Source organism: Procambarus clarkii, chromosome 13 (genome assembly GCF_040958095.1).
Source record: "Procambarus clarkii isolate CNS0578487 chromosome 13, FALCON_Pclarkii_2.0, whole genome shotgun sequence".
NCBI lineage: Eukaryota > Metazoa > Arthropoda > Malacostraca > Decapoda > Cambaridae > Procambarus > Procambarus clarkii.
In genome coordinates, this window is record NC_091162.1 from 48,460,851 (window position 1) to 48,471,702 (window position 10,852).

At 48.2% G+C, this 10,852-nt stretch overlaps 1 protein-coding gene across 1 annotated transcript in view; it reads left to right on the plus strand.

Moving 5' to 3' along the window:
• Positions 1–10,852, plus strand: part of LOC123752993 (leukocyte elastase inhibitor-like) — a 45,286-nt gene that overhangs the window by 18,822 nt on the left and 15,612 nt on the right. Inside the window, exon 4 of the mRNA XM_069323893.1 lies at positions 4,446–4,689. Coding sequence (XP_069179994.1) covers positions 4,446–4,689 — 244 coding nt within the window. The remainder of the gene's footprint in view (positions 1–4,445; positions 4,690–10,852) is intronic.

A 10,852-nucleotide genomic window follows, 5' to 3' on the forward strand; every position in this document is an offset into this window, starting at 1 on the left:
ACCCTGATGCCCCTGTTACCTAGCAGTAAATAGGTACCTGGGCCCGTACCTGCTGGGTACGGGCCCAAGTACCCGCAGGGCCCCCATGCCCCTAGAAACAGCCTGTAGCAGCCCAGCTGCTACGGGCTGCTTCCTGGGGGGTTATGTAACAAAAAGGAGGCCTGGTTGAGGACCGGGCCCCGGGGACGCTAAGCCCTGAAATCATCTCAAGATATCCTAGATATACCATTCTCAAGTCGATTGTGATGAGAGAAGGAGGCGAAGGCAATAAATTGGCAAGAGAGAGATAAGGAGAAGGAAATCATAGAGAAGGAAAAGCAAGGCAAAAGGTACTAAAGGTAAAGTATAATAAAGGAATAAGAAATAATTCTTAAAAAATAAAGAAATAAGAAATAATTAAAATATAATAGAGGAATAAAAAAAAGAGATCGTAAGAGAAAAGAAGGAAAAGAAAGAAACAAACAAAGATAAATGGAAGGGTAAGCCTACGTTACGTCACGCTTGCTAGAAAGTTTAGAGCAGTTGAGTATATACTGTGAAAGGTGAGAGTCAACAGCAATCAATTCAGGACTCAAGTTCATGTTGGTTATGTTGTGTATCAGAGCCGATTCAACACGACGGCGTCTCTGTAGAGGCAGGAAAGATTATTTTGAAGGAAGACCAGTCAATAGAATGATTAGAATCCCAAACATGACAGAAGAGAGCATTGTTTGTGTCTGCAGACTTAACACTTCTTTGTGTTCTTTAAGTCTGTCATTAAGTGTACGGCTAGTTTCACCTAAGTATTGGAGAGGACAAGACGAACAGGAAATAGAGTAGACACCAGCGGCATTAGAAGCAGGAGGAGCAGTGTGAACTAGATTGCTGCGAAGTGTGTTAGTTTGTCGAAAGGTGAGTTTTATGTCAAGAGGACGAAAGGTATTAGTAAACGTTTTGAGTTCAGATATGAAGGGAAGGCAGAGCACAGTGCTACTAGAGTTGGAAGCAGGTTTAGCAAGAAAAAAATTTCGATTAGCTTGAGAGTAGGCACAGTATATAAAATACAAAGGGTAACCAAGGCGAGAGAATGATTTGTAGATAAAGGCAATTTCAGAATCAAGAAACTGAGGGTCGCTGATGCGTAGAGCGCGGAGGAAGAGAGAGACGAGGACACTTTTCTTAACAGAAGGAGGATGGTGGGAAAAGAAGTGAATGTACATGCCGCTATGCAGGGGTTTGCGGTAGACAGAGATAGAGAACCCGGACACAGAGCTGTGAACGTGAACGTCAAGGAAAGGAAGGAGGGAATCAGATTCCCATTCAACTTTGAAATGGATGGAAGGAGCCTGATTGTTAAGAGAGGCGAGGAAAGGCTGGAAAAGACGAAGGTCATGAGGCGATAAAGAAAAAATGTCATCAACATAGCGAAGCCAGAGAGAGGGACGAGTATCAATAGAAGGAAGAAGTAGAAGAACAATCTCGAAGTATTCCATGTAGAAATTGGCAAGAACAGGGGAGAGAGGGGAACCGATAGCGACACCGAGTTTGAGTGTAATATTTACCATTGAAAGAGAAGGAGAGTCAACACAGAGTCTAATGAGTTTAAGGAAAACGTCAGTGGGAAGCGGGAGAGGAAGAAGGACCCCAGTAGCCTTCTGTCTAAGGAAAGAGAGAACGTCATCGAGGGGAACATTAGTGAACAGAGAGTCGACATCAAGACTAAGCATCTTACAGGACGGCTGCAGGCGCAGTCTTTCTATTAAGTCCTGAGCGTGATGAAGGTGGGCAGGAGAAAAAGTGCCAGTAGCCAAGAGGATAGCTGACAGAGCCCCGTGAATAAATGATTGGACGAAGAGGAACACCAGGTTTATGAGTCTTAGATAGACTCTAAAAATAAGGAAGAGAAGGGCAGATGACACGGAAACGTTTATTGAGATCGAAGTCAGGAGGACAAAGACTAGAGAGCTGTCTTAGTTTGCGGTTAAAGGAAGTTTTAAGGCGATCTAAAGGGTTAGAAGTCAGTGGGCATATGTGCGGGAGTAAGAGAGCAGGACATCTGCTTTCTGGAGGTAGTCCTCACGGTCAAGGACAACCACCGAATTGCCTTTGTCGGAGGGAAGGATAAGAATAGAATTGTTAGATTTCAGGGAGGCAAGGGCAAGCTGGAAGCGACGAGGAAGGTGGTGATTTTTTGAAAACAAGCTGTCAAGTGGTGCCTCGTCACCTTTGTGACAGTAGGGTAGGGTTCTGCCAGAGTCTCTCAAGACCTCGTTACCAGTGTGACAGCAGGATAGAGTACTTCAAGAGTATCTCCTGGCCTCGATACCAGTGTGACAGCAGAATAGAGTACTTCTAAAATATCTCCAAAACTCGTCACCAGTGTGAGAGCAGGGTAAGATACTTGATGGTGGGGGATGGTAGGGTGATGAGTGTGAGGGGGTGGGTAGGGCGATGCGGGTGAGGGGATGAGGGAACGGTAGGGTGTTGGGTGTGAGGGGTGGGAGGGTAGGGTAAGGGGGAGGAGGGTAGAGTGAGGGGGGGAGAGGGAGGGTAGGGTGATGGGGGGAGGAGAGAGGGTAGGGCGATGAGGGTGACAGGGGAGGGTAGGGTGTTGGGTGTGAGGGGGAGGGTAGGGTGATGGGGGGAGGAGGGAGGGTAGGGTGATGAGGGTGAGGGGGGGAGGGTAGGGTGAGGGGGGGGAGGGGGAGGGAAGGATGATGAGGGTGCGGGAAGGGTAGGGCGATGAAGGTGACAGGGCAGGGTAGGGTGTTGGGTGTGAGGGGGGAGGGTAGGGTGATGGGGGGAGGAGGGAGGGTAGGATGATGAGGGTGACAGGGAAGGTAGGGGTGATGGGTGTGAAGGGGGAGGGTAGAGTGATGGGTGTGAAGGGGGAGGGTAGGGTGATAGGGTGAGGAGGAGGGTAGGGTGAAGAGGGTGATGGGGATGGTAGGGAGATGGGTGTGAGGGTAGGGTGATAGGTGAGAGGGGGAGGGTAGGGTGATGGCGTGAGGGGAAAGAAGGGTGATGGGTATGACGGGGTAGGGTAGGGTGATAGAGTGAGGGGAGAGGGTAGGGTGATGCTCTGAGGAGGGAGGGGTAGGGAGAGGGAGAGGGAGTGTGGGGGAGGGAGGGTTATTACGTCAGGGGAAGGTGATGGTGTGAGAGGGAGCGTAGGGTGATGGTATGAGGGGGACGGTAGGGTGATAGTGTGAGGGGGAGGGTAGGTTGATGGGGGTGAGGGAAAGGGTAGGGTGATGGTATGAGGGGGAGGATAGGGTGATGGTATGAGGGGGAGGGTAGGGTGATGGTATGAGGAGGAGGGTAGGGTGATGGTATGAGGGGGAGGGTAGGGTGATGGTATGAGGGGGAGGGTAGGGTGATAGTATGAGGGGGAGGGTAGGGTGATGGTATGAGGGGGAGGGTAGGGTTATGGTGATGGTCGTTTATCATCACCCCACCCGATGGTTGGGGAGACAAGGGTGATGACACACGACACCATGTTATGGTGTCTTGTGCACCATCACTAAGGTCTTGTCTGAACACCTGAGCTGTGGTCACCACCATGTTATGGTGTCTTGTGCACTATCACTAAAGTCTTGACTGAACACCTGAGCTGTGGTCACCACCATGTTATGGTGTCTTGTGCACCATCACTAAAGTCTTGTCTGAACACCTGAGCTGTGGTCACCACCATGTTATGGTGTCTTGTGCGCTATCACTAAGGTCTTGTCTGAACACCTGAGCTGTGGTCACCACCATGTTATGGTGTCTTGTGCACCATCACTAAAGTCTTGTCTGAACACCTGAGCTGTGGTCACCACCATGTTATGGTGTCTTGTGCACTATCACTAAGGTCTTGTCTGAACACCTGAGCTGTGGTCACCACCATGTTATGGTGTCTTGTGCACCATCACTAAGGTCTTGTCTGAACACCTGAGCTGTGGTCACCACCATGTTATGGTGTCTTGTGCGCTATCACTAAGGTCTTGTCTGAACACCTGAGCTGTGGTCACCACCATGTTATGGTGTCTTGTGCACCATCACTAAGGTCTTGTCTGAACACCTGAGCTGTGGTCACCACCATGTTATGGTGTCTTGTGCACTATCACTAAGGTCTTGTCTGAACACCTGAGCTGTGGTCACCACCATGTTATGGTGTCTTGTGCACCATCACTAAGGTCTTGTCTGAACACCTGACCTGTGGTGACCACCATGTTATGGTGTCTTGTGCACTATCACTAAGGTCTTGTCTGAACACCTGAGCTTAGATTCTCTACAACAGTTAACTTCCAATCCTCTGAAATTGGATTCAGAAAACTTTTTTCTTAAAATCCAAAGAACTTCTTTATGTTACTTCTCTAACTCTCCCCCTTGAAAGGTCGGTAGGAACAATTGTCAGCTTATAATGTGATGGATTGAAGAGTCACGTAAAGGCACTGAGCTTAATCTTATCGTTATGTTGACAGGCGGCCAAAGCAGCTGCGACAATCAACCAGTTCGTGAACAAAACAACGCGAGGCAAGATCCCAACTGTGGTGACAGAGAGCGACGTGGCACCGACACTGATGGCGCTGGTCAACACCGTCTACTTCAAAGGTTTCTGGTTGAGTCAATTCGACCTAACCCAAACAACCAAGCAGAAGTTCTTCACCACCCCGGGCCAACACAGCCTTGTTGACATGATGACCCAACTTGGAAAATTCAGATTTGGTAAGGTTATATACGCATATGCATATGTAAATGCATATGTATATATATATATATATATATATATATATATATATATATATATATATATATATATATATATATATATATATATATATATATATATATATGTCGTACCTAGTAGCCAGAACGCACTTCTTAGCCTACTATGCCTGGCCCGATTTGCCTAATAAGCCAAGTTTTCATGAATTAATATATTTTCTCTAATTTTTTTCTTATGAAATGATAAAGCTACCCATTTCATTATGTATGAGGTCAATTTTGTTTTATTGGAGTTAAAATTAACGTAGATATATGACCGAACCTAACCAACCCTACCTAACCTAACCTAACCTATCTTTATAGGTTAGGTTAGGTTAGGTAGCCGAAAAAGTTAGGTTAGGTTAGGTTAGGTAGGTTAGGTAGTCGAAAAACAATTAATTCATGAAAACTTGGCTTATTAGGCAAATCGGGCCTTGCATAGTAGGCAGAGAAGTGCGTTCTGGCTACTAGGTACGACATATATATATATATATATATATATATATATATATATATATATATATATATATATATATATATATATATATATATATATATATATATATATATATATTGTCGGGGTTCCCTCTTCCTTACTATATCACAGTGTACACAAGGTCACTCCCCATAGCCCTGCGGGTCTTCACTCAATCCTCGTGGCGCCACTGTATGCCCGGAGAGTATCCCAGTCGATCCTCGGCCAGCCTTTTTAGCCAGAGATGAGTGAGAACACAGTTTGCTCTCTCAACCGTGTGCCCGCCCCGACAAGGGCTCTACTACTAACCACAAGGACGCCAACTGGTGTTTCCTGTGTCCAGTAACACGTCAGTGGTATTGTGGAAATGTGGTAACAGTGGCAAGAGCACACTCAATAGATCTGATATCAAGTAGGTATTTATTTCTATCACTCTATCTCCTTTCAAGTATTATATAGCCACAAGAAATATGGAGGGGATGATACAAACACGAAGGTATTTTGGTATTTTACTTAAAATTCAATATATCATATTCTTATATCAACAAGCAAACAGCTAGTTCATGCAAAAGTCGCTCGCTCTCCACATATAAACAGGAACACACCAAGATGGCAATGCTCCTCTTCACGTCAACATCAAAATCAGCTGGGCGACTCCCCCCTCACTGCGTGATCTCTTACTGCACTTGTTTGTTGGCGAAAGGCGCCTGTTTCTTTAAATTCTCAAGAATCAATAAAGGTTCACACAACACAATATTTGCGACAATGGCAATAGAACGCAAATGATTCACTGCACTGATCTTTAGCTCAATCAAACATTTCTACATTAATGAACATAATAATTCACTATCATGGCGTGACGCACTGTACTTCACATGATGATAACGAATGCAACAAGATATAGTACTGGAGTTCTTAGTAATTCCTTTCGTATTCGAATTTTCAATTGATCACTGCACACATGAACAATTATTCAACACACAAGCATATATATATATATATAGATAAATCCTAGATATCAATAATAGTAATAATATAAATACTGGGCACATAGCCTAACACCAATAACTGGTACACTTATATATATATATATATATATATATATATATATATATATATATATATATATATATATATATATATATATATATATATATATATATATATATATATATATATATATATATATATATATATATATATATATATATATACTCTCTCTCTCTAAGTTATCATAGTAAAGTCACATGAAAGAAATTATCGACACAATAAATTCTTCAGTAATTCCAGGTGCCTGCACACACCACATATAATAAATATGGTAAGTGCTCAATACAGCCTTGCTCTGCACTACTGTGCCTTACTGTGACATGGACATAAGTGAGCCTTGCTCATGACATGAAAGATACTCTGGCTAAGTATATAGCTGACTAAAGGGGAATTGGGAGGGAATCTAGAATCACCTACTTCCACCTATCCTCCGGTGAGAGTTGAGTTGTTGCTCCTGGTCCAGGCTCTCGCCTCGTGTAGGGAACGCCCCCACACACACACTGATGTGTCCTCCAGGAACCCAATCAACGTCCCAAAATAAATGCGTCGTCGCCATGTTCTGTCCTCCGCAGGTCCGTGCTCCTCCTCAACGTCTTGTAGGGATGGAGTCGGTCTCCCGGCTGTCAACTTCTCCTCCCAACTACGGCTGCCAAACTACTACTCGGCTGCAGTCGTACGGATTTCCAATTAGTATCTTCTTTCACTGCTTCCCAGTGGATTGGCCCAGCCGCTACGTCGTCACTGTAAAGCTATCAGACGTCCCAGACGATACTGCCTAGACTTCACCTGCACAGCACCCGACCCTGGAGCACTTTGCTCAATATTCCATCAATCCCCTCTATGGTCCACACATGGAATGAAGGAAGACCTCTCGGCGTACTTGCAGACTATGGGTGACGCGTAAGATCCATGGGATCGGGGGTACAACTGTCAAACTGACAGGACCAACTTTTACACATCTGTCCATCTTGACGTGTCGTGTCAGACTGATTCCCTCATGGAGGATCGGCCCTGCCACTGCTTCATCACTGTGAAGCTATCAGACGTCACTGCATAGACTCCACTCTTGCACAACACCTGTCCCTGGAGCACTTGTTGCTCAATATTCCGTCAATTCCATCTCTGGTCCAACACATGAACGAAGGAAGACCCCACAGGTGCTGGCAGACCGCCGGTGATGCGTAAATCCTCCGGAGATGGGGTAAACTGTCCAACTGACAGGACCCCCCAGCGCACGTCCGACCTCCTTGGCGTGCTGTCTCAGACTGGTGGCGCCACAGTGGCGCGATGACCGGACCCCCCTGCCTTCGTGACGTCATATTTGCCAGGGGAGGTTTTCATTGGCTCCCTGTGCCACGTCACTGTCAGTGACCAATCTGGCGCCACTGACGTCACACAGTTTTGGCGGCAAAACGGAGGGGCCAGCGCCATATTGGCTCCCTAAAGGACCTATACCACAGGCCAAAATACTCTTCTTTTACAAATTTCTCGCCACCTCGAGAATACTACACTTTCCCACATATATCAAACTGATGCCCACGACGCAGAGGACGCTTGGGTAAAGTAGACATGACTCTTACAGCAAGCGTGGGAGAAATATAAGGGGGGGGGGGGAACACCGGCACATACCCCTCCCCTTAAAATAAGAGTCATGTCTGGTTAGTGTATACAGGACAGGGCATCTGCTATTACGTTGTCTTTTCCTCGGATGAGTTTAATTTCCAACCAGTACTCCTGCCGCCAATGCGAGACGCTCCTTACGTATCCGTTGACCGTCCCCACGGTCACTCCTAGTGTCCATTGTTCCTTCAGCATGGACCGAGGACTTCACACCTCATGTCCATACCCTAGCTGGAAAGGTGAGAAACCTAACGATTCTACCAATGCGTTACATAGGGCAAACAACGCAGGGCCTACTGCCTCATCCCACTCAGTTCCCTGCTCTGCGCAGCACACTCTCAGAACGGTCTTCAAGGTGGAGTGAAACCTTTCGATCGCCCCCTGCAACTGCGGTCGGTAGGGCGACGACCGAATCTGAGTCACTTCCCAACTTGTCACGGTCTGCCTGAACCACTTGAACTGGAATATGGACTGGGCCGGCAACACTACCTGGTGTCTCGCATCTAGAGATTCTTCTCCGGCCTCCACTGTCTCATCAGCATGCCGTCCTGTATGTAAAAATGAGTGGCCCTCTCAGGACCAACACGTCCTCCTTTGGCCCCATGAATCAATTCGGGGAATTCTATCTGCAGCAACTCCCCAAGACGAGTGCGGTCCACCCCAAGAGAACTGGTGAGGGTTACCTGTAACTCACCATCCGGGCTGCCTTCGCCCTCCACTCGTTCTCCGGGTTCCATGAAGAGGTGATCGATTCCCAGGCTATCGGACGTCTCCTCGTCAGCCCTATCAGATCCACTCCCTCCGTGTCCGTCGCACCGCCTCGGAATTACAGCGCATACAGGGAACGCCACCGTGGCGATTCCCTTCTGGTCCCCACAGGCGTCCAACACTCCGCCTGTCTCCTTATAGTGCTCCAAGCACTCCTCGCCTTTCACGAGGTTCAGGAGGACTCATCCTCCACATGCGTCATTTCCCAGGATGACTTGTGCCTCCATCTTGGGCATTGATGCACAGACCCCCACCACTAGGGTCTGGTAGCCATAATCAGAATTCAGAGTTACCTGGTGTAGGGGCATCCGCACTGGGCCTCCCACAGTGGTCACACTTGCCACCCCCACACTGGTACTCTCGTAACCAGTGGGGAACAGGGTCTTGCTCACCAGGGTAAAATCTGCCCCAGTGTCTCTCAGTATCTTCACCGGGATGGGGTCTGCGTCCCCCATCCTTACGGTTCCCTCACACATGAAAGGGTGAACTCTTTTCTCCCCATTCAGTACGGGTTCGTCCCGCACCCTCTCGGCCATCTGGTCCTCGACCCTCACGAAAGCAACATTACCCCGCTGCTCAGGGTGTCTGCATTCCCACGCAACGTGTCCGAATACTCCGCAGTTGTAACAGCGGATCCTTCTTCTTTGGTGGATCTTCCTCGCGACATCCATCGACTCCTTCGTCTCGGCAACAACTCTTGAGCTCTCAGCTTGGGACTTCTTTACCGGCTCCACAGCACTCTTTGAGCCTCTACTGTCTTCACTCGAGAGGTGGGACTCAGGAGAACTCGCTCCTGTCCTCCATCTGTCCGTCCTTCTATATCTTCTACCATATCCGGAGTGTACGGGCAGTCAGTGCCGTCCCTCTCGGTGTGGTCACAGGGCTTCTTCCAGCATGTCAGCTCTGTCGGCCACGGCTCTCAGGTCCTTAATGTCCGCCTCCTTTACTCTAACCCTGATCTCAGGAGAGAGCACGGACATAAACTTCTCCATGACCATAAGCTTCTTGACATTCTCAGCTGACTTCGCTCCTTCAGACTCCAGCCACTTCAGGAACTTTCTCTCCATGTCCCTCGCTGTCTCCGCATAAGATTTTTCTGGCGAACGGGTACATTCCCTGATCCTCTTCCTGTAACATTCCGGCGTTAGCTTGAAAGAATGGAGCACAGCTCTCTTTACAGCATCGTAGTTGGTGCACTCCCTGAGGTCGAGCATGTTGTAGGCTTCACGAGCTTCACCGGTGAGCCTACTCTGAACCAGCTCCGCCCACTCCGCCCTCGGCCACTTCTTCAGGGTAGCGACCCTCTCGAAGTGGTCGAAGAAACCTTCAGCTTCGTTTGGTACAAAGACCGGCAAATCTCGCTCCCTCACTCGGCGGTCTTGCTGCTGTTGCGGAACAGGTGGAGCTAGCCCCAGCTCAGCTCGCTTCAGCTCCACCTCCTTGTTAGCTTCTACCTCTTGCTGTTTCAGCCTAGCTTCTAGCTCGCGCTCCTCACGCTTCAGCTGCGCTTCCCGCTCTTGTTCCTCACGTGCTGTGCTTCCTGTTCCTCACGTTTCAGCTGTGCTTCTTGCTCACGCTCCTCCTTGCGCTGCTGTGCCTCTCGTTTCAGCTGCGCTTCTCTCCTCAGAAGTGCTTCTTGCTCGCGCTCTTCCTTGCGCAGCTGTGCCTCTCGCTCCTCTCTGCGCAGCTGTGCCTCTCGCTCTTCTCTGCACAGCTGTGCCTCACGTTCTTCTCACTTCAGCTGTGCTTCCAGCTGCAGCTTCAATATCTCCAGCTTGACGCTGCGCCTGCTGCCGCTGGATCCCCTGCTGCTTCCACCAATGCTCAGATGTTCTCCCATACTGGCAGGTGTTTGTGGCCGTTCCTCCCCCAAAGCTTCATCTCGGGCTCTGAGCCGTGCCATGATCTCTAGCCTTCTCTCTCCCACTTTGGAAGATCTCAACTTTATCCCAAAGTGGTCGGCTATCGATTGCAGCTGTGCCTTGGTGCACTCCTCCAGCACCTGTTCGTCTCTAGTGTCAATGAACCTTGTTACCTTATCATCCTCCATCTTGTGCTATGAGTGATAACCTGTACCTGATACCTAATACCACTGCAAAGTACCACAACTACAACCTTTATCTTGATCGATATCCTGGCAAGGTCGCCAATGTCGGGGTTCCCTCTTCCTTACTATATCACAGTGTACACAAGGTCACTCCCCGTAGCCCT